Below are 26,744 nucleotides of genomic sequence, written 5' to 3'. Positions count from 1 at the left end.
CAAAGACATATTGGATGATGTTTTTATTTGCAATCATTTCCAATTTCCATTACAGATTATCTAATATTATCTGTATCACATTGCCACATTAGTGACCTACAAAGAAGAATACATACGTATGATGCAGAATAAAGAGCCAAGACTGGACTTCCAATCTTGAACAAAACAGCTGTTTAGAAATGGCCTTGAATTTGCATTAGATCTGGCTCTAATCTACTATATTAGGGTATAGCAGAAGAGGCAGGTGTGTAGATATGTGGCAGCATAAATGTGACATGAAATATCTGATAATTCCACGAGTTTTGTTTGTCTATAGCATCATCTGTTATTGGCAGTGTACATGTTGGTACAGTATATCATCTTTAGGTGTTGGTAAACCTCAAAGCCTTTTGACACAATCTCCTTTGACAACCAAGTTTAAAAAAAAATAGCCTTGAGCATAATTTAGTCGTATCCCAAATTCCTTTCTAATGTAAACAGCATTAAATGTATTGCATAAAGAGGCCAATATATATCCAAACACCCCAAAAATATGAATCACAGATTACAATGATTGTATAAATATGGTGTTTGAAAACTTTCTTCTTAGGGTCTTTGAAATCCCCTTTAATGCTCACACCAGCACACGTCTGACCTTGCGTGAACGCTTGGTCTTGAGGTTGGTTTGGATCATCGCTGTGGGGCAAAAATGAAATACAACAATTAAATAAATGCTCTATGTCGTGTTTCAGGATTACTATTAAAAGGAAGTGGCAGTTTATTATATCTGAGAGAGTTGAATGTTCTCTGTAACGCTTTATTTTACAGGACCATAAATTCCTCATTATTTCCTATGAAGTTTCCTGGGTTTGAGTTATTTCACAGAAATTCCTCTGTGAACCAACAACTGCTTATAAACTCAACACAACAAACTGTTTTCTATAAAATTGATACACAATTAGTTTCAAGAAAATCGCATATATTATTTTTATTATTAGGAAATAGTGATCCCATAAATAAAGCGTTACCATTTTTTTGTCATCACATTATTTAAAACATAACTCAACCTCCAAAGTCCAGCTTGTAGGAGTGTCCCTTCACTTTGAAGGTAATACTGTTGTGGGGGTTTTGCGTGTACTTCCTCTCAATGTCATCACTGGTTACTGAGCATTCAGTTGGAGTACTGCTCTGCTGAAACCAATTCAAACCATCATATTTGCTCTTTTATTTAAAAGACAAATCAAAGTTTCTCAGCTAAATGTAACCAGATAACTTACCCTGTGTTTGAAGACGTGCCACGCTCCACTGTCTCCCTCAAACTCCCACTGTGGTTTGGTGCCCAGAGAAACATTCTGGAGCGCTGAGGCTGCTTGATAAACTCTGTAATGAGAACATCAAATTCTGGATTCCGTCACAACATTTAAAGGAACAATTTAACATTCTGGGGAACCCCCCCCCCCACTCGGTTTTTCACCTTTTTTCAACGACCAAAATCCAAACTCACCCTGCTCCTGCTGGCTGTTGTCTGTACTGTGGTCGGCGAGTAACTTTCCTCTTTCTCTTTTTACTCACCTGTCGCATTTCTAACAAACAGCAAAAAGAAAACAAGGCCGGTATCCAATGAGAAACTAACAATAGTCTACATGTGGAATTTGGTATTCTGTGAAGGTTTTGGGAGTTAAACTTCACCTCCAAATTTAATCTCAAGGGTTTCAGCACCGACGGTGAAAGTATACGAGCTTGTTGGGTTACTCTGGAACTTTCCCTCTATGTCAGAACTCTTCACAGGACTGGGGTTGCCCTTCGGACCCTGTCCAGAAAAAAGAAAAGAAAATCAATATTCATTAACAAAATCTAAAATATGTCACACTTAAGACTTGGTGTATTTTTTGCACACAAAAAGAAAGGTTCAACTGTTTAATTCCATCTACCTTATCTCCATACTTGATCCACTTCCGGCTCAATGTGCAGTACCAGATCCACACAGTGTTCCCATCATCCAAACGTCTCACTCTCAGACTCTTTCCATTCACTCTCATCCTGTTAAAATCTATACTCACTGCCCTACAGAGAGAGACAGAGAGCGAGAGATCAACCACTGTGCATCTACGCTTAGAAAATGTTTAAGCACTGCGCTTTGTAGCTCTTACCCATATGCTGTGTTGTAGATTTTAATGCTTTTGGTGTGGGGCAACGAGTACTGGGCCTCAAGAATATGATCATTATCAACATCCATCCAGCCATTTCCATCATTCAGCTGCCACTGGTAGCATCGGCCATCAGTAAGCTTTGGGTCTGGTTAATGGACTTTTAACATTTTGATAGAGCAAGCTTAGGCACTTAACACAAATGATAATTATTATTTCATTATTACAGCTCAATCATGGATCAAATGACTACATGCAATGTGAAAAGTGTCACAAGTTTGTCTCTGAAGGAAAAACTCAATAATAAAAGAAAAACTTGAACAAAAAGGAGAATAACTTAAGGAAGGGCAGCAGGTGAAGGATCCATAACAGACTAACTAACTAACTGACATGCAATTGGCATGTGCAGAATAGACGGAATAAGTAGGCCTAGTAGTAAAATAGAAGTACAATGTTATAGGCAAATAACGTACATTATAGTATAATAAGTTATGGAGTTTCAAGTGTAAATGTTTGTTTAACATTAAGATGTGGCTCATTAAGAAAGAGCATCCAATTAAACCTCTCTTCCTCTTTCTCACCACTAGACGTTGATCGGTGCGAAGCCCTGTCGCTTGCTCCAGATGACTGTCTTCCACCTCTGGGGTGGTTCAGCTTACACTTGGACCTGTAGCGACAGCTTCCTGTCAGAGCATTCTTGCAGATGTGCAAGTAAGGGCACCTCTCACCATCCCGACAGCTACCCTTGTTGTAATACTTGCAGGGCTCTTTCCTCTGAATCGAAAAATGAAAATATACCTTATTTTCCCATCACTGGAGAGGTAAATATAATTATGTTGTAGGCTATATAGCCTACAGCATATATGGCAATGGACTCAGTATTTGAACATGTGTAAAGACTGGCTTTTAGCGTGTTTACTGATCACTTCTCATGGCTTAATGTGTAATTATAAAATATAGATGCTGATCATCTCCTCCAGAAACAAACCTGACAATCAACTTCTATATCTGAATTTCCGTCACTGTCCGACTCGTCACTGTCCGACTCATCGCTGTCGTCAGATTCACTTTCATTTTCATTTTTTGGCAGATTTTCTTCGTCAGACTCTGGGAAAACACAAATGTTTACATGTTTGTGGAACACTTATTCATAAACCCCAGTGATGAAGATTGAACATGGTCTCTAGGCCCATCCTTAAAGAGTGGGTCTGAATATTCACTATATGGCCAAAAGTATAAGGCAAGGCCAGTTTATTTGTAGCCTATAGCACAATTCATACTCAGGGCAATTCAAAGTGCTTAGAGGCATAAAAACACATTGTAAACATAAACAATAAAAGATTATTCAAGAGACAAAGGACAACAACAACAATAATAATATAAGGACAGATACCAATAGCTCCAATTAGGGGTAGTCTTAATGCTACAGCATACAATGATATTTTAGATGATAGTGAACTTCCAACTTGGTGACAAGGAAGGCCCTGTCCTGTTTCAACGTGACAATGTGTGTGTGAAATGAGGTTCATTATGGAAATCGTTTCCCCAGTTTGCTTTGGAAGAACTTGACTAGCCTGCACAGAACCTTTCCAAATGTAATAAAGATATATATATATATATATTTTATTTTTTTATTTTACCTTTATTTAACCAGGAAGAGACTCACTGAGATTAAAAATCTCTTTTTCAAGAGTGTCCTGGCCAAGACAGGCAGCAGTACAACCACACATACAGTACATACAAACACAAAATACGCAAAAACACCAAAAAACGTAAAACAACTGACACAGCATCTTTCAAAGTCAACCACAATCCTAAACACATCAGGCAAAACATCTGCAGCCAGATGTGGCTGCCTCCAAGTCAATCATCATCCTCTTAAAAGCGACCAATGAGACCAGCTCAGTAAGTTTCATGGATTTCTGTAACTTGTTCCAGGCAGAGGGAGCAGCAAACTTTCCCAGCTCAGTTCTAACCTTTGGAACAGACAGAAGGAAAAGATCCTGGGAACGAAGATTGTAAGTCCCGGTACTATTTACACTGATATAGGTCAGAAGGTAGGATGGAAGGAGACCTAAAATTGCCTTGTATATGAAGGTATGCCAATGTTGAAGTCTCCGTGTTGATAAAGAAGGCCATCCAACACGTTCATACAGTTCATATATATAGGTTATAACAAAATAGTAAATAACTAGTAAACAAATAATTAAAGTTCACTTTTTATTTTATAAAATGCCATATGCTATTGTTTCTGGTCAATTTTGAGACCGTTTAAAAGTAGTGCATGTGTAGGTCTACAATACATAACTTAATGCATATCTGCTGCCCCCTGCTGACGGGTGTAAGTGGTGTAAGTGGTGATCACCACTTACACTGGAAAATATTTGATGAATACAAATTTGATAATAAGCGCACCTTAAATGTAACGCCGAGTAAATGAGAAATTAATGTAAAGCATTTTACTACACGGGTTTGGCTTAAAGTTGTGACCCTGCAGGGAGCTGAATAAAAAAGAAAAACGAAACTGAAACTATAAATTATTATGTTCCTCATAGACTATGATCGCCACATAAATCTGTATAACCGACTAAGAGTTCACACTTCGGTCTTTCCATCGTATTTTCCCTCATAAGACATAAGCTATGTCATTTTAGTTTGATATCAATGGCTTCTACAACTCTCAATGTCTCACACAGATAAACACATATAAACACATATACAAACCTACAGTGGCCACAGGCTCTTCTTAAGAGGGCATAACAAGTGGAAAAGCATGTGGTTAAAACACAAGTAACACATAATAATCACTAGTAGCCTACATACATTAGAGTGATGTTTAAAGGGTACTTACGAAAGGCAGACGCCATTCTGTAGCCTACTTTGCAATACTTTCGTATTCATGACCCCACTTTTAATGTAGGCTACAGCCACACCCACATATTGTTTGCCAAGAAGCTGGCCACGCTGAACTTAAGTGAATCATAGCAAGACTGCCAGCTATATGTTGGGGCTACAAAGAAATTGTAAAAGAGGGGTAATATGATGAAGACACCAGTAATTACAGATATTAGATGTTCCTCCTATCTCCAAAATCCAGGACCCAGAATTAAATTGTCATTTTACAATTATTAAAAAAAAAAAAAGGTTTTAAGCAAATAATCCACCAGTAACCTATAATAGAAATAAAAAGAAAAAATAAATCAGGATCAGATTCCTTGACAAAGTATGTAATAAGTCAGTAAAGTTTATTTGTACCTAGCACCTTTCACAGATAAAAATCACAAAGTGCTTCACAATAAAATGTAATACAATACAACACATTAAAATACAAGAACATTTAAATACAAATAGAAAACATAACAAACAACCATAAAAACCCCTCGACTAACTAAAAGCCTGCTTGAACAGCAGAGTCTTCAGTTGCTTTTTAAAAAGATTCGACAGAATTCATACATCGTAGAGAAGGAGGCAAGTCATTCCACAGCCTAGGAGCCACTGCTTGGAAGGATCGATCCCCTCTAGTTAAAAGTGAAATGAGTGCGGGGAACCACTAATAGCCTCTGACCTAATGACCTCAGACTACGGATGGGAGTATGAAGCTGTATCAAGTCAGAGATGTAGGGAGGAACTTGAGCGTGCAGGGCTCTAAAAGTAAGTATGTGTGCCAAGAACAGTGTACATGATGACAAAACGTAGACATACAGCTAAAACAAGTGTGAAGGGGCTACATCCTACATTTCATTGTGCAACCCTGAGTTCTTAAATGACAAATAAATGAACCTTGTACAGCTAAACAGAGATAAATAAACAGAAATATACCGGTATGTAGGTTAAAATAAATATGCTATATATATATATATAATATAATATAATATATATTATATTAAATGGACAACATACAACAACATACAATGTCTAGACTATATAAAAGTCAAAGGGGTTATTGTAAACTGAATATATGTTTAAAAATATTGCAAGGGTAAGTGGGAGTGAAAAAAGTGCTGGGATACTGTATATGTAATAAGTTACTTTATATACATACAAATCACAAATAGGCAAAATTACAAAAGTAAATATTCAATTATAAGAACGTTATTTATATAAACAGAGTGACAGAGTGGAGTACAGACAATATAGGCTACTGCCATCTGATTACATCTCAATAGAATATTCTTTTGCAGTGTGCTAATCCTCCACAGCGCTGGACGACGATAGTGAGCTGATTCTGCCATTGGCGCCTCCTCGTCTACAGGCAGTAGTAAAGCGCTCTCCTAAAAAGTAAGCGAAGAAGAAGATAGGGTCCCTCTGAAGGAGGAACGAGCAGGGAACGAGTGTTTTCTTACGAAGGGCACTTGATAAAGACACTTAAACGAAAAAGAGAAAAATGGAAATCGAGGATCACTCTTACACGACCACCACTTACGATAAAGTCAACCCCGTAGAGTTCACATATAAAAGTAAGTATAGGCAGCAAGAAATGTCACGTTTTAATCAAGCTAGGACTAGGTTAGCTTGGACACCTAGCTAGTAACCTAGCAAGTGGGCTCCACGGTGAAAGCAACCAATAAGCACGCTTCCGTTCAACAATTAAAAAAAAAAAAAAAAAAGTGAACGCAACGTTAGTTAACCCATTTTTCAGCCGGCCTCTAATTGTAATGTAGACCGTATTTGTTGTGTACTATTTGTCTAAATGAGTAAATAGCCTACGAGATAACAAACCAAACTAACTGTTATATTGTGACCTCACACCTGTTGATAAATTAATCTAAACAGCTGAGCTGGTTGGGGGGAAAGGCTTCCCACTGTACAATAACCAGTATTAAATGTAATTTTCTTAAAGTGCTAATGTTATATTTGAGTCGGGAATTGTGGACTGACACTTTTTTTTGGTTTTCAAAACCCCTCGTACAGTAATTTCTAACTAATTTATTTTCCCTCTCTCCCTCTTAGTGAGTGCAAACGAAATTGAAGAATTTGTAAAGCTGAGGGTTTCAAACCATGACCTCTTCTCTGGAAGGAGAAATACTTCCATGTGGGCATGGAGGTATTCCAGCAAGTTAAAGCTCTGAGAGACATTACTGTGTGAAAATAGAAAAAGGTCTAAATTCCTGGATGCATTCAGATTTGTATATGCATAGGATGTTCTATACTAAGTCAGTACAAAATCAGATAATTGAAAATGCTTGTTAATATTCACATTTTAGAAGCTAAAACCATTAACCTTTTGGTATTTTCTACTTTAAAACAATGCCTTTGTAGATTGCGTTGTGTTGATGCTTATACTGTATTATTTGTTTATGCTTATTTTTATATTTCGTCTTTCAGTGTAAAACACAGAGTTTACGAGCACATTTCATTGTGCTATATAACATTGCCATTGAACGATTAATAAAGCAAAAGCAAAATAGTTGACGATTCAGTTATCTTTCAGGGCCATCCTGAACCATATGGGCTTGCAACACAAGATGACCCATAGTCAAGCATCCAAAAAGTGGGAAAACTTGAAGAAGAGATACAAGGTACAGTTTAAACGAAGCACTCAGATAACAAGCATTTTGACAAATTTCCTTCTTGATTCATTGCCCTCTCTCTTTTTCCTCAGGACCTAAAGAATCCTCCAGATGGGGTGAAAGTGTTCCCTGAAACGTGGCCTTATTTCAATCTGATAGACGACGCCATGGAGGGTCGACTGAAAGGCAGCGCCCCCATCCTCAAAGCCCTCCCCACCAATGGTGATTTCTTACCCATCTACAAACCCAAGAAAAGGAAGGCATCCATGGTGATAAACTCCCCTGTGCCTTCGTTAGCAGGCGGGCCAGAGATCGAGGTTTCCCTGAACGGAGATGAGGATGAGGAGGCGGTACAGGACGAGGAAAGCCAGGGAATGGATCATACCATGCAAGAGATGGAGCACGATAGGAACACAATGGACAGCGAAAGACAGGCGATGGAGAGGGAAAAACAGGTGATAGAGAGGGAGCGGCTGGTACTGCAGAGGGAGAGAGCTGTGTTGGACAGGGAAGTCGCCGCTCTGGACCGAGACAGAGCCTCGCTGGAGAGAGAGAGGGCGACAATAGAGAGAGAAAAGGCAGTGATGGAGAGGGAGAGGGCGATGGTGGAGAGGGACAGAGGCGCTGTGAGCAGGGACCGGCTGGTTCTGGAGCGAGAGAAAGCCAGGCTGGAGAAACTTAAACTTAAAGAAAGGACTGAGGAGGTTACAGAAGAGAGCAGCAAGGTGAACGACGCAGATGTCTTGGACAGGAAGGAGAGATTCCTCAACTTGTTTGAAAAACTTATTGAACATTTTTGATTCATGGGGCTTTTTCCTGCACAAAACCTTCCCAGAAGAAACTTTCTGAGCAGTTTCCACCTTTTGCATCTGCATATAATTCAAAATGCACATTATACTTCACCTAAGTTGTCAATGAAAACGTTGAGCCACTCCTGGTTCGGAGAGGTCTTCAAAACAACTTTATTCACTTGTGGTTATTCCATACAGAGCACACAATAGCAAGCTATTAGCATTATTCTTAACCCCATCCACAATCAAAATAAACACCCCCCCCCTCCAGCCTCCCAAATCAAACAATAGTCTTTATTTGATCGACTCTAGACATTAGAGTCTTTGCTATTGTGCACGGTTAAAACATCACTTTTTGAAATGTAATTTACTAAATATTGCAGTTCATGTAAAAAATATTTTTTCAGAATATATATTTTTATATTACAGTACAGACTTTACAACAAATGATTGTGTTTAAATGCGTCTTTTATTGCATTAGATAGTCAATTTACCTTTCATTAAGCTCCAGCTTCAATAAGTTTATGCTAGTATACATTTCCAAAAGTGTTAGATTTGTCATTAATATTAATATTATTTTTTATTTTTTACAAAACAAACATATTTAAACAATATTACTGGTTGTATTTCTGTCATGAAAAGACAATTAAACAGACACATACATGCCATTTGAGAGTTTTTAATAAACTGATTTCTCCGAATACCACCTATTGCAAATCTCTTTTACTCTTCATCAAGTTGCGGAACAGGAACAGTTTGGCTTTGAGAAAGTTCGTGTGTGTATGTGTGTGTATTTGTACGTGTGTGTGTACATGCATTTTGATAGGGGTGGGTTTGTGAGAGTGACAGTTTCAGTGTGTATGTGTGTTGTTGTGTTATGCCTGGCATAAAAAAATCTGAACAACAGGAAGAAGGTGCAGTAGAGCAGTGTATATGTGCTTGATCACCAGAATCTGACTCAGAATCTATGTGTTGGTAGATGTTTACGGAACATATATTTCCACACAGAGTTTTACTGATCCATAGTATATGTAAGCAGCATGTATGGCAGTTTGTAATTGTAATTAGTTGATTGTTTGTTTTGAGGAGTGATAAATTATATGCATGTCTGCGTGTGTGGCTTTATGTGTCAATATGTACAAATATGTGTGCATGTGTTTGTATTCTCGGGAGTCAGTGTGTAAGAGTGTAAGGTATGTGTCTGTGTGGTTAAATGAGATCCCCAATGGGTATACGGGGCAGGCAGATGTAAGCCTGTGGGGTCCTGCTAAGGTTGATGGGGTTGCCGTCCAGACGGATGTCCTCCAGTGCATTCCTGATGTAGTTGAAATCTTTCAGGTTGCAGAATGTGTCCTCGTGCATCATTTGAATATTGTTACGCTGCAATAGATAGAGGATTATGAGATATCATCTCCATGCATATTAGACTTGCTTTGATGAATCCAATTATAATGGAGAAATATGATCATCAAAGATTACACTAGGGCGTGTACGGAGTATTGGACAAATCGTGGCATGAATTCTAAAGGATTTATAAAACTGCTAGGTTACACACTAACCATATCTGTCCCCCTCCCTTCCAGGTTGGTAAGAATATCTGGATTTGTCAAAACAAACAGGTTCAGCCTGTTTCATTCAGAGATCATATACTTCCATGTATTTATTGGTAAAACTTCAGGTTTAGTTCTTTGAATGTCAATCTTCAAATCTTAATTCTGAAATGGTAAATTGTTTGTTTTGATTCGCTGAAGCAGAGTAAGGAGTTCCGGCACTACTTCACCTACTTCCAAGGTGCATTGAGAAGGGAAAAAACTCCAACACTTATACAACCTTATTGTTAGACCAACACATTTCAGCTTGTGGTCTTCATCAGGGTCAGTTTGTTTTGATTTGTTGAAAGCGAAACCTAAATAGAGCCAATAAGATACTCTGAAATCATTCAAATTCAATCGGGTTGGATACTACCAGTGTCCTATTCCACAGGCTACTCTAGGTTTCAGGGTTTTATTTCTTGGGGGCATAAATACATCTTGTTTCATGAGCTGTTCAGTGACAAGAGCTTGCAGCTTCAGTGCAGAGCGAATACCTGAAAGGAATTTCTCATTTGAGTTAGCTACTTAACCCTTGTGTTGTCCTCCCGTCAACCTTGAAAAAAACACTGTTTTTTTCGACGTTTTTAATTGTTAAATTTTTCTTCTACACATTTTCAGCGGTTATTTCTACGTCCCATATTCCCTGATATAAAACAAAAATTAAAAACGGGTCAATGTGACCCGAAGTCAACACAAAGGCCATGGACACGCCCATTATCCTCCCACACAGGTGTTTTCAATGACCTTTGCCTAATTAGACTATGTGTGAGTGTGTGTGTGTGTGTGCGTGTGGGTGCTTGACCCATCCCTCTTAGTGACTGTGTTGTACCTGTTTTGGTGGGAGAAGCTACACCTTTTGCATTCTTACTGGTTCGTGAAGTTTCGTGACATAATGATGTAATTTCAGCATAGCTCTACCCACTTCAACATGAACAGAGGTCTAATTAAACCAAAGTGAAAACACCTGTGTGGGTGAACAGCACCTGTGAGTTGTTATTCCAGATTGACTTTGGTTTTATCATGTTAGTTGTTATGTATTACATTTTCTATTATTGCTTGTTATGCACATTCTTTTTATTTAATGTTGTTTCCCTGTATTGATGCAGATCTTAACCCATCTGCCTCAACTGGAAAGCACTTTGGATCAACTTCTGTTGTTTTTAAATGTGCTATATAAATACAGATGACTTGACTTGACTTACTTTCATATCAAATTACAACTACAAAGAGACTTTTAATGTTGAGCAGTGGTGGGGAGTGGTAAGACATGAGGCCAAAGCAGATATACCTGTAGGTGTAGAGATCGCAGGCTGTCTGGTAGAGGCACGGGGATGTAATCAATGTGGTTGTCTGTTAGGTACAGGTACAGCAGGCTAGTCATATCCTGAATACAAAAAGGAAAGATATAAGTTGTTATTGGCTCAGGCCTTAAGAATTCCCAACACATTTTAATGTAGTCTACAATACATCATTGTTATTTCAAAGCTTTTGCTACTTTGCTGTACAATCCTATCCTACTGCTGTAACCTTGCTGTTATCTTTCTCCATACGACATAATTCCCTACATTCTACATCTATAGAATATTATAGATCCAAGACGAAACTGACACAAGGGAAGGGACTCAGAGAAAAGGAACAATTAAAATTCTGTCTGCTTCTTCAGCACCATGGATACCGCCATTGATTTTTCAATACACAGTTACTGATACTGCTACTGATATTTCAGATCCATGGACATAGATTATAACTTTCACAAACCTCAGTCCGATAAAGGATCAATGAATCAGACAGACTAGACTAACATATTTAACTAACAAGTCATCAAAACCATATGACAACATAGTTGTGTGTGTTTTAATAAATTAGAGGCCCTAGCGGTGGCAGGAAATAGGACCCACAGGAGCATTTACCATCCTCATACCTAAACTTAACTGTTGTGGTTTTAAAAACATCGTTAACGTTGTGAAACGGTCGCAGTTTGGTTAGGTGTAGGCACAAAAACTACTTGATTAAGTTTATGCACCAGAAACTATTACTAGAAAAAGATCATGGTTTGGGTTAAAATCCGTACATCAGTACATAACGTTACTTCACTCCCGTGTGTACGTACATGACATCATCACACACGTGACGGAGAACATGACGGAGAAGGTGACGTAGTTCCGTTTGCTACGTAAAGTTAAAATTACTCGCCGTTTACATCTATTGTCAAAAGGGACAGGAACACCAGTCTCCTGGGTGAATCCTGCGTTTGTTTGACTCACCCACCACCCCTGCTGCCCACCCGAGATGGACTGTCTTGATCATAGACAGTATATAAACTGGACCAACAGATCCCGTTGCTCTGGACGGAGACCAGTGAAGGATATTAGAAGCACTTTTCCAGTGAGCGCTGAGCGTTACTGCGCAGCCTCCAACTGAGAGAGACGACGTAAATGTGACGTGAGCAACCTGTCTGAAAGTTGTAAGTCTTCTGGTAGCTGTGCCAAGAGAAATCTCAATCATTCCCAATTTTGCAGAGATGGAGAGTGTAGGTATATGTAAGGAGATAACATAGGCACAGGCTAATTATTGCTAACTAAAATGCTAGTTAACATAAGTAATTAAACTTAAACAGCTAATGCAAGTCAAAACTGCCTGCAAGCTTCTCCTGTACTATACGGTAATTCCTCTACTATGCGACAGTAAGTCGCTTGGTTATGACACAATCGTTAGCCTATTTTTACAAAAAACCCTGCTACGGAGCCATAACGTAAGGTACAAGGTAATGGAGCCTTTTATACATTGTCGTGTTTCTTTAGAAATTAACAATGGACAAATAAAGTCTTTAAATGCTTCAGATGTAATTCGCTGTCAAAGTGACGTCAAAATGAATGGCAGTCAATGGAATGCTAACAGCGGGTGAGTACTTGTTAGCATCAAAATGGCACCATAGGCTCTACGGGTTGTTGACAGACACTTACCCCCTTGGTCTTAATACCCTGTTACTTGACTTCCTGCTTTGCTCCCATCATAATTAATGCAACCACCAGAGGGTGCTGCCTAACAATAAAGGCAAATATGCGTCATAATTGCTGCTTGTACAAACAAACTAAACAACCCCATTGCCCCAGCACTTTCTCTGTTACTAGGGTAGTGAGAGGGGAGAAGGCAGGTTAACGGGGCATGCATTTTGGTCATTTTGCTAACAAGGGGGATGGCATCCCCCCTCATCCCCCTTTCAAATCGCCTACTGGTAATATTGGCCGAAAATTTGTGTGAGAATTGTGAGAATTGTGACCAAGATAAGCAAAAATATTTATTTTTCTCTTTATTGATTGGGCTTGAGCGTGTGACAGTAATTGTAGTAAGTATGGAGGTTGTACGTACTTTGAATGCCTCTTTGTGAATACCCTTGGTGCCAATATTGTTATGGCTGGCATCGATCAGGCTCATGGTCTCTGGGAGGGCAGGCAGCTGTGAGATATGATTTTCTCGAATCACCAGCTCCTCCAGCTCAGGCAGACCCATAAATGCTTTCTCATCGATGGACGTTATCTCGTTGGCGGTTAAGTCGATCTTTTTCAGCTTGCCTGGAAGGAGGCGAAAAACACTCTAAAACATCAACTCTATATTTGGTTCTGAATATCTCTGGTCTAATACTTATACATTTTCTTTCCAACATACTCATAAAGGCGAAGTCAGACTTGTTGATCTTGGTGATTCTGTTGTAGCGGGCGTAGAAGTGAGTGGTGTCTTTGGGAAGAGGTGGAACACTATCCAGCTTCAAGTCATCACAGTAGACCGAACCACCGAGGCACGTGCACAGCAAGCAAGTGGGCATACCTGCAGCACAGGGACAAGAAGGAGAAGAAGAGCAGAGGGAGGGAATACAATATGAAAAAGTAAGAGGTAGAATGTATTTCAGAGGACAGTTGGATTCAGCCTCTAATTATCCACAGGGCAAAGGCAATCAAATTAGGATTCAGGATATCATGGTTTGTGGGCAAGTTCCAAAGGGAACGGACATTTTTATTATTATTCTCTGAATTCCATGCCTGTGTTGTTAAATACTGACCTTCCCTGTCAATCACAGGCTCATCGGGCTCGTCAGGTTCACCAGAGCTCACTGACCCTTCTACACCGCCAGTACCCTCCTGAGGGGTTTCTGGTGTAGTCGGAAGCAGCCCCTCCTCTTGTTAGAGACAAGATTAGGTGTTAAAGAAACAGGTTAGATCAGCATGGACAGCATGTCTGGCAATCAGTAGCCCACTGTTTGCCGCAGTTATAAGTTACACACAGTATATTAGCAGTGTTAACCAAGTGTTTATGGCATTTAACTGATGGACGGAAGTTAAATGAAAATGCCTTTTTGGGGTTAATAATTAACTGTGGGGTTCCTGGATAGCTCAGTTGGTAGAGGGGGCGCCTATATATAGAAGTTTACTCCTCGACGCGGCGGGCCCGTGTTCGACTCCGACCTGCAGCCCTTTGCTGCATGTCATTCCCCCCTCTCTCTCCCCTTTCATGTCTTCTGCTGTCCTATCAAAATAAAGGCTGAAAAAGCCCCCAAAAATAATCTTTAAAAATAAAATAATGAAATGTGATCTGCTGAGTGGTCACGAACAATACGTTAGCAAAGAACCCAAAACATTTTTTAGGGAAGCCACTTCAAATGGGTGTCATCTTTAGGGTTTCAGTTGCCCCATGGGGGGCTACTAGGCTTGACAACTGTGGACTTGGTATACACATTTATGTGAAAATAGTTCCTGCAGTAGATAAATCATTGCTCAAGTGCTGCCACTGTCCCTTTTCCGCAGACAAGGTGCCAATGCTCGAGTCACTACCTGCAATACATCTTACACCGTCTAAGTATTTTCATTTCAAAAACATTTCTTGACCAGCAAAATTGGCTCCACTCTAGTACTTTAAAGGTGCCCTGTAGAGTTTCTTGTAAAGAAACAAACGTTTTGGTTTACATTAAATGTTTCTCACCATGTATATTTCTGACGTTTAACAAATTTGATTAATTAATTTCCGTACTCATTTGCTCATTTGCAACGCTGAGTTTTTTAATAATTTAAATCATGCAATCATGGTTGCATTATAGGAACTAAATAACTAAAGAACTCAGAGATGGTGCCCTTTCATTTGAATTTAAATTGCTCTAGCATATTTTTAGCTTCTGGGTTTGGCTCCAGGAAAGTTGTACAAACATAAAACCTTCATGGATTGAAAAAAGTAATAATTTACCCTGTTTGCAGTTGGAGTTGAAGAGTCTTTTATAATGGTGCTCTATGGAGGAAATGCTTCTTGGGCCGTAGCATGTTTTTCTGTTGCAGTACTGCGAGTGGACACTAGGATAATTTGGCAGCAAGGCTGAGTAGAGGTTTAGTTTAACTAGCTAGCAGTCTTCTTTGTCACTGTCTTTCCTGATGCAATGTAGCGCTTCTTTGCGTTACTGCCACCATTTAGCGCAATAGCGTGAAACAAGCATAAAAAAATATGCATCCTTCTGTGTCCTCTCAAACAAAGCCCCACAGGGTACCTTTAAAACTGCTGGTCTCAAACAAGGGCCAGTTCATGAAAAGATTCATTGGCTCAGTATCGGCAATGGCCCCTTGTTTTTGTTATACTTTTTGGAGTGTGAGGCATGGACTTCAGTTTTTACCTTGCCTTTTACATATCTCACACAAGTCGAGATTAGATACTGACCTTTATCAGTGTCAGGGATCAGCGTTACCTCAGGGACCTCTGCGTCTCCAGAGCCAGAGACACCAGAAGCCCCAGAGGATCCAGAGAACCCTGAGGTTCCTGACGCTCCTGAGAACTCCCCTGAAGCACCCGATGCCTCGCTAGGGGTAGTCTCGGGAATGAGGGGCAGCTCCTCCTCTTGTTAGAGCCAAGGGTTTGGGTTAGGAGACATGAGATTAGGGAGGTGGAGGGGTGAGATGGACAATCAATCAACCCATTAATCAATCACACTCACATTTTAGATGAGACAGGAGGTTAGGAGAACAATGATTATGAGTAACACAAATACAGTGACACACAGTAGAACAAATAAGTAAGATTACAAGCAAAACAAAAATCTACATTTAACTACATTTAAAAAGGACGCAGTTAAATGGAATTTATGAATCACATAGAATAAGACAAGTTATTTCTACACACATCAAGAAATAGAGTCGCCACAAGCCTTACTAGCAGACATCTGCTGTAAAAATACTAACCTCCAGATAACAATGTTATCCCTGAGTCACCGGACTCACCAGAGCTTCCGGAGGCCCCTGAGATCAAAAGATCTCCGGAGAACCCGGAACCAGACTGGTCCCCAGATCCTCCAGAGCCCAGGGGCAATTCAATGGAAATACCAGAGCCAAGGTCCCCAGAAGCTCCAGAAGTATCCCCTGAGGCTCCAGAAGTATCCCCAGAGACTCCAGAAGTATCCCCGGAGGCTCCAGAAGTATCCCCAGAGGCTCCAGAAGTATCCCCGGATCCTGAGAGATCCCCAGATATCAAGAGATCCCCGGATCCTGAGAGATCCCCAGATATCAAGAGATCCCCGGATTCTGAGAGATCCCCGGATCCTGAGAGATCCCCAGATATCAAGAGATCCCCAGATACCAAGAATTCCCCAGATCCCCCAGAGCTGAGAAGCTCCTCAGAGGCTCCGGAGATCAGGACAATATCACCAGAACCCCCAGAGCCGCCAGAGAACAGTAGGTCTCCTGAGTCTCCAGACCCAGAAGCCCCAGAAGCTCCAGAGGCCCCAGACCCTACGGAGCCCCCAAAATCCCCGGACACATGAAGGATGTCAATGGGCGTCAGACGCAGCTCCACCTCTTGTTAGAGACAAGATTAGGTATTAATAAACAGACTGATGAAATGGATCATTAATCAGGTTTGAAGCTCACAATGATGATTAGGTTAAGTAGTTGGTGACAAATGGACACAATGATTGAAAAGGACACATTTAACCATTAACAGCTAGTTAAATGGAAGACATGCACATGGAAAAGATGATTGTTGAAGATGCACACAATGAGTTTAGAGAATAGATTAGAGTATCTTTGTTTTGGATGTTTTTGTCATTGTGGGTTACGCTGCTTTTACAACTCCAAAGGCCCAAGGAACAGCAAGGCCCTTTCTTTAACCCAGTGAACTTCAGTGACTCTATGTTTATGGGTGTGTGCTTTTTCAGACCTTTCTGTGTGTCTGGGCCCATGAGAACCCCAGAACCCCCTGAACCCTGAGGGGTGAGCTGGGGTGTTAGGGGCAACTCTTCCTCCTCCTCTTCCTCCTCTTGTTCTACTTGTTCTTCCAACGAGGCCTCAGGTACAGGGTAGTTATAGTCAGGTGGGGCCAGTGTTCCAATCTCTATCTGAGGATAAGACAGCAGTAGTAAGTAAAAATGTATGAGATGAGATGTTTTTCTCAATCTGTAGTCTACATAAGAAAAACTCCAAAAACTAGTCAGAGTAAGCACTTAGCCGTTTTTTGTTTCATCTTTGCTGATCCTGAATACTATTTTTTTAAGTAAGCTAACTTTTTCCTGATATTAATGTACACAGTGTCTGTTCCAAAGTAATGTTTGGTAAACTTTAAGAAGACAATTTAGCAACCTAACAAATGGGGACAGATCTGCCCTATAATGAACCATACTTCTGAAAGCCTGTTCATTAAAAAGTCTACCACTGATTTTAAGAGAATAATCAGAACACTGGTGCTTCCTTATTCAATTAAGTTTATACAGTATGCACAGTATGTAGTCTGTCATCTCTTGACTGTTTTTAGAATATGAAAGACATACTTCATATTTAGTCATATACTGAAGCATGGAGGGTAACATGCTAAATGTTTGACAACAGCATATTATGTAGCAAGACGTCTGCATTTTTTAAGACGAAACTGACATTTATTTCACAAGATGACGACAGTTAGGTAATTTAGAATCAGAATCAGCTTTAATGGCTGAGTACTGTGTGTGAAAACATACAAGGAATTAATTTGAATGACAGGGAAGGTAATGTTTTGCATCTGTTACAACTATCATTCCAACAATAACTTAATTAATAACAATGTGTTGGGACACAGTGTAAGGAAAGTTTTGATCCCATCCATTACAAATTTCATTTATTTTATCTACATGTATTATAAGCATGGATATACAGGCCAATACCTTTTAGGTGCTACAGTAAGTGAAAAAAAAACCTATGACCTCTGTGATCATCATAGGACAAATACACAAGTCTAATTTGGCACTGTTATCATGTAATTTAAGTACAAGATACAATAAATGGAGGACGGATTGATGAATACAAGGCAGATAAGTCAGTTCTTCATTTCTCCCTCTCTACTGTGATATATTAAAAACAGACAAAAGGCAAAAAAGTAAACAGGTGAAGTCTCCAGAACTGAGACACAAGTGGCAGTTAAACTGCCATATTACTGTATCAAGGACCAAAACTAAGAACGATGAGACGAATATCATCTCTACCACTAGATGGCAGCAACGTGTACGGATTAGGAGTAGAGGCAGCAATGACCACTCAGGTGCAACATCTATGACAGGCTATAGAAGACATTTTTGTAGTAGAACAAAGTTTAGTTTCACTTGCCACCAACCATTTGCGCTCTCTGAATGTATATTTGTATATGGAACGTGCTACACAGCAGATATACAAAACAGATATCTTGCCATCTAAAATGCCAAAAGGAAAATAACTTTCTTTTTTATATGGATTTAGTTAGGAGCTCTTGTTTATATATACTTGGTTCTGAACTAAGCAGTAATAGAGGGATGCTTACACATGACTTGTTTGCGAGGACAAATCCAATGACAGCCTCTGACATAATAAATTTGTAGTCTTTATTAAAAGATTTTTAAAGAAACATTAGCCTATAGATTCCACATATTTACTGCAACACATTGATTTGTGCTAAATGCAATTCAACCTGGTTGCATTTATTTAGTGTGTTCTTTGACAAACTGCAAAGGGTATATTCCAAGGACTAAAGGACACAACATGTTAATGTCTCCTCTACCCTTCTACCTATTTCAACAATATCAAATTGTATAAACAAAAGGCTTAGCTTCTTTGTTTATCAAATAAGATATCATTTATATTTTATGTTGGGAAATACATTAAAAGACAACTCTGCAAAACCAACCAAGCTTCATGAATTACAGGGCTCTGTGGTTCCTTCATTAAAAGCTTTAGGTATATCCATCTGGTATTATAATTGCACACTCGTTGCAGTTGCTCTTTGATGTTTAATCAAACCTGCACTTCTATCATTCTCCAGACGAGGGCAATGAACCCCCACACACCACCACAGGTAATACCTGACACCCTCTCACGCCCAACAAGGCTGACTCAACCCTCCAAAAAGGGAATGGTCCTTGTGGAACCAAGACACACATGGTAGCTCCAAGAATCCATATTTTAGTCTTTTTAGCTAAATTCCACCACAGTAAGCAGTTGTCAGTAAGACAAGAGGTATCAAAAATGAATGTATATCAGTACAATAAATCAAGTCAAACAAGGTACAGCCTTTAAGCTATCTATGGGTTACAAGAATTATCACGAAATTAAAAGTCATTCAGAGACTTTAAATGCAGCAATGAAGAAATGTCCAGTCACATTTTAAAGCTTGGCAGAGACACAGTTTAGGATACAACAAGGTAGGCCTTTGAAAAGTCTTGCACAGAGTTTGCTTGCTGCAGCTCTCCCCTTCATTTCCCCCTTTACCCAAAGCAAACATATATACCCGAGGGGATAGAAGAGGCGAAAAGCTGGAAACCAAAAATACTAAGAAAAAAATCTCTGGAAACAGCATGAGAATACAGAATGCACAGGGATAGACGTTGAATGTGAGCATCAAGCTGATGCCAAATGGTATGTTGCTGCTGTAGCCAATACAATCAGTAGATGCATTCAGCATGGTAAGGGAAGTTTCAGACTTTTCCAAAAAGTCCTTGCACTGGTTCACCAGCTGCTTCCTTTACAATAAACAAAATGACAGAAGTATTGCGAAGAATGAAGAAATGTGCACCAGGACCACCCATCTCATGTTTCATGCTCAGATACTGCACAGCATGGACAATATCAAGTTAATCATATAAAGTGTTGGGTTCAATGAAAAGCCATGTGGCAGATTTTGAGTCACATTTATGAGGCTCTCCGGCCCAAAGCACATTGTAACTTAAAGAAAAAGTTCAACATTTTGGGAAATACACTTATTCGCTTTCTTGCCGAGAATTAGATGAGAAGATTGATAACACACGTCTGTATTTAAATATGAATGTCGGCCCGCAGCAACTTAAAGTCTGTTGATGATGTTTTTGTTATCCTGTTAATTAGTAAGCTTTAATGCTGCTAGACAGATTTTGTTACCTTTGGACAGAGCCAGGCTAGCTGTTTCCCTGTCTTTATAATAAGCTATGCTAACAGGCTGTAGCTTCATATTTAATGCACAGACATGAGAGTAGTATACATCTTTCATATAACTCTCGGCAAGAATGCAGGGACAAAATTCCCTGTATTTTCATGTAATATTATTTATTATAAACAGACAAGATTATGATATTAATTATTGGAAACATGTACATTGAATTTATTTAGTTGTTTTCCAAGTGGAGCAAATTAAAAACTACCGGTGGCTGGTAAAAAACGTACTTAGTAATACAACCCAATACAGCAGAAGCATAAACAGCAACTTCTGAAATTACCTTAGAGTTTAATACTTGAGGATTTAAACTCTGTTTCAAAATGATGAAAGACAGATTAAATGTCTTGGTGAAACTAAGAAGATGTCTAAATGAATCTAAAATCGGTGATTAAAGCATTTGCAGAGACTTTTGAATGCAGGAGACTGAAGACGATTTGCTTGGATAACATCGTAGATGAGCCTTTACTTCTCTCAAAAGAGACGAGCCCTGAGGAGAAAGAAGAGAAATACCAACAGAGGGTTGGATGTGGAAAGTAAAGAGTCAGCATTCCAAAGACATGGAGCTCATTGTCGCTTCATTTCTCCCCTGACATCTGATGCATGTGTGTATGATTAAAATCCATTTAATCATCACTCTTCTTAAGCAACCAGTATATCTAAGGAGCTGCCCTTTCACCTTTAACAAAACAAAATGACAGATCCTTGCAATATGCTATTTCTCCACACACAATGCTGCAATTATGAGTCAGAACTTTGTATCTATTCAGTGCGAACAACAAAATGTGAAAGATTCTTGGAGCTCTAATTGTAATGTTTTTACTCTTCCTGCTCCCACAGACTCCCACACAATCTTATGCAATGTGCGGTGTCATTTCCAGGCTTGTTAAACAGGCAGACATTATCAAAGTCATTCCCCTGCAACACATTACAACTTTCCCACCATGAACACTGTCAGCTGTACAACTTTGCACAACATAATTTAATATAGACAAAAGGCTGTTTTTTGCAACTGTTGATGAAAATAATTCACGGCTTTATGTCGTTAGTTCTACTACATATTGTCATATCTGCTAAATCTGCATTGGACTGTGGGATTGGCCTTAGGTACCAGCAGAAGTGTGAGTGCAATCCACATCGGGTTTAAGTTAAATCACTGGCTCAGAAGAAGCCTGCTGAAAATCCAACATCTTGACATTGCCTTGGCCTAATTTCCGTGTTACAAAGAGGTATGAACGGGAACATGAAATTTGGCTAAAGCTTGCCATCCCAGCGTGCCCTGCAGTCTTGCCACATCACATTTCAACAAGGGCACTTCTGGAATCCATCAGGCAGCGAGTAACCCTTTCTGCCTCTGTTCTCCACTCATCTTTTAAAAGTTGTGCTGAGCAGAATTTGAGCAGAATGAGAAAAGTAGTAAGTCACAGAGGGCACAGCAGTCATTGAGTTTGAGCACATGCTCTATCTGTGTTTCCTGTAATTTTCCTCTTTACTTGTTACTGATAGTAATATATATATATATATATATATATATATATATATATATATATATATATATATATATATATAGTGATTGACAAAATGAAATCACGGAAAAAAATCTAACTACTTGACCACTTGATTTTTGGAGGCAAATAAAAGATTCCACGTATAAAAACTACTTCGGATGCAGAAGAATTCAGCCTGTGGAGACTCTTGGGCATGTAACTTAAATGGTGGCTGGCCAAGGTATAAAAGTGAAATATTTTGGCCACAATAGTGCATAAAGTTGGAGAGCAGTTTGTACATCATCCAAATGGCCGCATTTGGTATCAGCAGGATACCTCCCCTGCTAAATGAACCTGGTGACCTTGGTTCAAAACTTGCCACTTATTACACTGTCATGGCTGTGATTTGTGGAATCAGAAGAAAACCGTGACTTTTGGGAATTGTAGCAACCTGCATGTTTTAAGATGTGAGTTGTATATCATGTTGATGTGATATTGTTTATATTTGTATCCGTCTCCACACCAAAGTGTTATATGTCAATCACATGGCATGACCTATAACCCAATTTATTTACTTGAACTGCCAATGTAGGGTGACTGCAGATCTCGAAATCAGGAGGTGAAGTATTAAGATAAACGTAATAATAATAATGTAAATGTTAGAAAGACATAAGTGTTTTCTGTGTAATGACAGTTGGAGCTTAAAGGCCAGGGTATGAGGGTATCTGTATGTTTTGGCCAAACATTTTCTCTTGACCGATACAGTTTCTTACCTGAGGATCATCAATTGTCAGCCCATCTTCATAGTCATAGTTATCCTGGTTCTCCGAATTTAAATTGTCTAGATCTACATCGTAGTTGGCGCTGTCGTATGTGTCCAAGTCCACTTGTCGGGAAAATCTGGGGCCAGCCACCACCGCTTTAAGGACGAAGAGTCCCAAAACGAGCTGCACAAGCATCCTCATACTGTCGTCCACCTTGACATGAACAGAGAGATGTAAAGTAAAAAGAGGGAACGTCCATTTAAAGATTTACATTTGTAGACAGTTGCATGGAAGTTAGGTGAGTTTTCACTTGTTCAATGTATTATTTAATGTAATTTGTCTAATGTAACTAGTAATGTAATGCTAAAGTGAAAAAGGAACGAACATGCAGAAATTTACCTTTTTGAATATATATATATATATAGGACAAGCTATGCATTAAAACATAGTTCCACATACTGTAGGTGCACTTCAACAAGGCATGTCTTCATGATATTGGCTGCATAACCAGCATGGTACAACAGACCAGGGACTTGACATTGAGTAACATCACTAAGGTCAGTGATTTCATTACTGAGGTGCAGACAGCTGGAGGGATCGAAATATGAGGGCCTCTTGCCTCGTATTCAGAGTCTCACTATTTCGGGGACAGCCATCTTGGCTCAAATCAGTACCTGCCTGTGGTGTGTCAAAAGTCAGAAGTTAGAGTTGATCTGATAAGGAACCATGGGAAATCTAATTTAGGCTTGTAGGATTTTTGGTTTCAAAAGTACTTAGGGTTGCTTCTTTTCCAATAAAACATTGTTAAAGCCACATTTGAACTTGTGTGTTTTTGGCTTCCATTTTTTTCTCCAATCACACCAAAAAGGCTTTGGCAGAAACATGCAGCAAAATTTAAGGCAACAAACTTTAAATGAGGTTGCAGACAAAAGGGGCTTTTCTATTTGAATGTAAAATTAGCATGTATGATTTTCATTGGGTGCAGATCTACCATGCGCTGCCCTGACCCAGATAGCTGCTGTTCATAATCTTGTTCATGTCCTCAGCAGAACAGCTCTGCTAAGCTCAGCGAGGTTGGTTAAGTTTATAAATGTGAATCCCTTGTGGTGTGCTAATAAGATTAGCATAAGTTAATTACCGCATAATTAGATGGCATTAATCATCTGTCAGTGGAGGAATTTCATAGCACACTAATAGCAGGTGTAGCCACACTTCAGCAGGCCTGAGATAGGCAATGTGAAATCCAAGAGAAGAAGAAGAGTTTAAAGAGTCCTCTAGGCCGGGGCAGAGAAACGGAGAGCGAGGGAAGGGAAGAAGAGAAGAAAAGAGTGAGATGGCGAGAGAGACGTGGACAAGATGTTGGCCCTCAGGGTTAGGTGGAGAGAGTGAGGAGAGAGCAAGAGAGAGAGAAAGAGAGAGAGAGAGCGACACAGGTTTCTAAGCTAACTCGACCCCTCACCCTTTACAGAGGGCCTTTATGAGGCCCCATGCTGCCTGTCTCAGCACTCAAACTCCAAATTCCACCGAGGTTTGTGGACAGGATGGCAGTGAGTTACAGCTGCAAGGAAAAGCTTCATTCAGCAGTGAGGGTGCTCAAACACACACACACACACACACACACACACACACACACACACACACACACACACACACACACACACACACACACACACACACACACACACACACACACACACACACACACACACACACACACACACACAAACACACACGCACGCACGCACGCACGCACACACACACACTTGGAAAGACACATCCTCTGACAGATGCCCACTCTGTCTTAACACACCTATCTTTCAGAGAGAGAACATTTGAGAAGCTGCTATTTTTGGGATGAGGACATAAAAACACCTTCACAGGTTATTTAAGTTGTGTATCAAATCGTTGTTGATATCAGAGGGATTTACTAATTATACAAATCAATCCTATCATTGTCTCTTGGAAATGTCCAACATGAACTGAGTGCACCCTATTGAGAAAAGGTGAGCTGACTGGTCAGCATCCCAACTGAAATAGACCTTCTGTCATGAAATCCAGCATGGTTACACTGAAAGAGGGACTATACTAGAGACAGAGGTGTGCTTATACAGGCCATCACAGTGTACAGTGTGTGGAAACTGTGTATGTGTGTAGGCTCCAGACTACCTCTGTGTTATGCTTGGCTCTGGTTTGGGCATTCCTGATATCCAGTGATTCTACCTTCTTTACATTTAAGCAAACTTGACAGACGTTTTCTACAGGTTGCACAACAAACTGCTAACTGTTATCACAAAAAGGTTCAAAGGAACTTGGAAATCCTCAATCAAGCAGGTGACAAAAATGCAAGTAAGTAAGAAAATAATACATGCACAATATTCAGAATGTATAAAAAAATTATATTGGAGGATTTATTTATTTATTTTTTAGCAAAAATTGACAAAAAAGTTAAAGACTTGTTAAATCTCTTGAGGCACAATTCTTGCATGCTTGCTTGATTAGATATTGCATCAAATAAAAAACAACGATGCAGCTGTCAAAATAAGTCAGTATCACCAAGGTTGTCAATAATCCAAAAAACACCTGTCCGACACTCACACCTGAATCTACTGAAGCTTAGAAAAACTACCAGCCATAACATCACAACCACTAAGACTGCCAAAGGACAACAAAGAAATCCACATTTCAGTCACCAAAGCAAATCCCTAAGTGAAAATAAAGCAGCTGCACCAGTAACCAATTAGCCAAGAAGCTCCTATATGCAAACCCTAAATAGCAGTGTTTTTGGAGGCGCAAGTCGAGCCTAATCCCCTGCTCTACAGAGCCATTGAGCCAGCATGAAGATAGCACCGAGAACGCTTACCTCTGTCTCCTGCTTTCCCGAATGGTCCCTTCAGCCGTGATGGAGATGCTGAGGGCTCCGGGACTTGGCCAATGGTGAGAGGTCGCGCAGGGTGCCTTGAAGAGGGGAGGGTGCGTGTGTGAAGTGTGTGAAAGGTTTTGTGTGCGTGAATGTGACAAGTGTGTATGTGTGTATGTGTATGTGTATGTGTATGTGTAGGCCTGTGCGCTCTGGCAGACCTGAGTGCCCTGCCGCGTATGTGTGAAGGTAGGCACTGAGACTGATTGGACCAGAGCAGACTGCTTTTGGTCAGTCGGAGTGCGCCCACCCCACACCGTACACCCACATGCACGACCCTCTTAAACACTACACAAACACACACACACACACACACACACACACACACACACACACACACACACACACACACACACACACACACACACACACACAAACAGACACCAGACACAGAGAGAAAGAGAGAGCAAAGGCCCCCCAATGGCAAAATACCTTTTTATCCCTTACAAGAGTGCCCTTTATTTGTCTAAGAGTGTGGCTCAATCAGACTGAAATATTTGTCTGCCTTTTCCTGAGGTGAAACTCTGGCATGTGTTGCTTTCATGTATAGGGGGGGATCCACGGAGCCCTTGTACACAATGGGACCTCTGTGAGGAGCCCCTGTTAGCATGGTACTGAGAGGAAGTCCCCGCTTGGAGGAAGGCCTCTGCCCTACCTTTTGGTTCAAGCTCCTTTCTCTTTACACCGTCACTCGCTAAATGTTCTGCTTCAACTAGAGATATGAGTTCAGTCATGGGATACAATAACACGACTTGACGAAGAATGAGCTAGTCTGGGGTGAGAACCTAATAGACCCAAGGGAAGTTGCAATTCTGCATCGACGTGAGTGCACGTTCAAAGAGATACGCTCATAGACTGGTCTTCAGTGTGCACTGTGAAAACAAAAAAATAGGAGACACATAAGATGCTTCTGGCTAGCTTTACTCTGTCAGCTTTATTTGGCCACAATTTTGTCTCAACCTGCCCACCCCTCTCTCTTACTCCCATGGTAACTCTAGACCTTTTGATGAGTGAGGGGAAAAAGGATGTAGCCAGAATGCCAGAAATCCTTCTGCACCTGCCCTATAGGCTCAGATTTTAGTCAGGGCTTTTCTTCTGCCAGGCATTCTCAAAAGGCAAATACTGT

The 26,744-nt window shown here is 40.0% G+C and overlaps 3 protein-coding genes across 6 annotated transcripts; 1 reads left to right on the top strand and 2 right to left on the bottom strand.

Annotated features, from left to right (window-relative positions):
* Positions 1-8: 8 nt before the first annotated feature.
* LOC144512053 (uncharacterized) lies at positions 9-5,087 on the bottom strand. The gene is made up of 10 exons (XM_078242604.1): positions 4,978-5,087; positions 3,115-3,233; positions 2,708-2,900; positions 2,130-2,274; positions 1,911-2,043; positions 1,669-1,789; positions 1,484-1,562; positions 1,257-1,359; positions 1,047-1,167; positions 9-675 (listed from the first exon to the last, which is right to left on the bottom strand). The coding sequence occupies exons 1-10, from the start codon at positions 4,991-4,993 to the stop codon at positions 614-616; spliced, it is 1,092 nt and encodes a 363-aa protein (XP_078098730.1). The 5' UTR covers positions 4,994-5,087; the 3' UTR covers positions 9-613.
* Positions 4,005-9,133, top strand: LOC144512055 (uncharacterized). 4 transcript variants are annotated; one of them, XM_078242606.1, is made up of 4 exons: positions 4,005-4,144; positions 7,077-7,170; positions 7,558-7,645; positions 7,729-9,133. In XM_078242606.1, the coding sequence occupies exons 2-4, from the start codon at positions 7,157-7,159 to the stop codon at positions 8,434-8,436; spliced, it is 810 nt and encodes a 269-aa protein (XP_078098732.1). In that variant the 5' UTR covers positions 4,005-4,144; positions 7,077-7,156; the 3' UTR covers positions 8,437-9,133. The 4 variants fall into 4 exon arrangements, with proteins under 4 accessions (XP_078098732.1, XP_078098731.1, XP_078098733.1 ...); XM_078242605.1 differs by lacking the exon at positions 4,005-4,144 and adding an exon at positions 6,313-6,583; XM_078242607.1 differs by lacking the exons at positions 4,005-4,144; positions 7,077-7,170 and adding an exon at positions 6,481-6,583.
* A 215-nt stretch (positions 9,134-9,348) lies between these two features.
* Positions 9,349-25,796, bottom strand: epyc (epiphycan). Its single transcript, XM_078242603.1, has 10 exons — positions 25,562-25,796; positions 22,711-22,914; positions 17,205-17,382; positions 16,232-16,843; positions 15,714-15,890; positions 14,077-14,193; positions 13,686-13,844; positions 13,389-13,591; positions 11,308-11,403; positions 9,349-9,807 (listed from the first exon to the last, which is right to left on the bottom strand). The coding sequence occupies exons 2-10, from the start codon at positions 22,900-22,902 to the stop codon at positions 9,637-9,639; spliced, it is 1,905 nt and encodes a 634-aa protein (XP_078098729.1). The 5' UTR covers positions 22,903-22,914; positions 25,562-25,796; the 3' UTR covers positions 9,349-9,636.
* Between the last annotated feature and the right edge of the window lie 948 nt (positions 25,797-26,744).

This window comes from Sander vitreus, chromosome 23 (genome assembly GCF_031162955.1).
Source record: "Sander vitreus isolate 19-12246 chromosome 23, sanVit1, whole genome shotgun sequence".
Taxonomy (NCBI): domain Eukaryota; kingdom Metazoa; phylum Chordata; class Actinopteri; order Perciformes; family Percidae; genus Sander; species Sander vitreus.
This window is presented reverse-complemented; position numbering and strand designations above follow the sequence as displayed.

Coding starts and splice junctions, on each gene's coding strand:
- LOC144512055 (XM_078242605.1), top strand. CDS start 6,511: ATGGAAATCGAGGATCACTCTTACACGACCACCACTTACGATAAAGTC. Junction 7,171..7,557: donor ACTTCCATGTGGGCATGGAG/GTATTCCAGCAA, acceptor GTTATCTTTCAG/GGCCATCCTGAACCATATGG. Junction 7,646..7,728: donor ACTTGAAGAAGAGATACAAG/GTACAGTTTAAA, acceptor CTTTTTCCTCAG/GACCTAAAGAATCCTCCAGA.
- LOC144512053 (XM_078242604.1), bottom strand. Junction 2,901..3,114: donor ATATAGAAGTTGATTGTCAG/GTTTGTTTCTGG, acceptor TTTTCGATTCAG/AGGAAAGAGCCCTGCAAGTA. Junction 676..1,046: donor CTACAAGCTGGACTTTGGAG/GTTGAGTTATGT, acceptor TTTGCCCCACAG/CGATGATCCAAACCAACCTC.
- epyc (XM_078242603.1), bottom strand. CDS start 22,902: ATGAGGATGCTTGTGCAGCTCGTTTTGGGACTCTTCGTCCTTAAAGCG. Junction 17,383..22,710: donor TGACAATTGATGATCCTCAG/GTAAGAAACTGT, acceptor TCTTATCCTCAG/ATAGAGATTGGAACACTGGC. Junction 16,844..17,204: donor GGGCCCAGACACACAGAAAG/GTCTGAAAAAGC, acceptor GTCTCTAACAAG/AGGTGGAGCTGCGTCTGACG.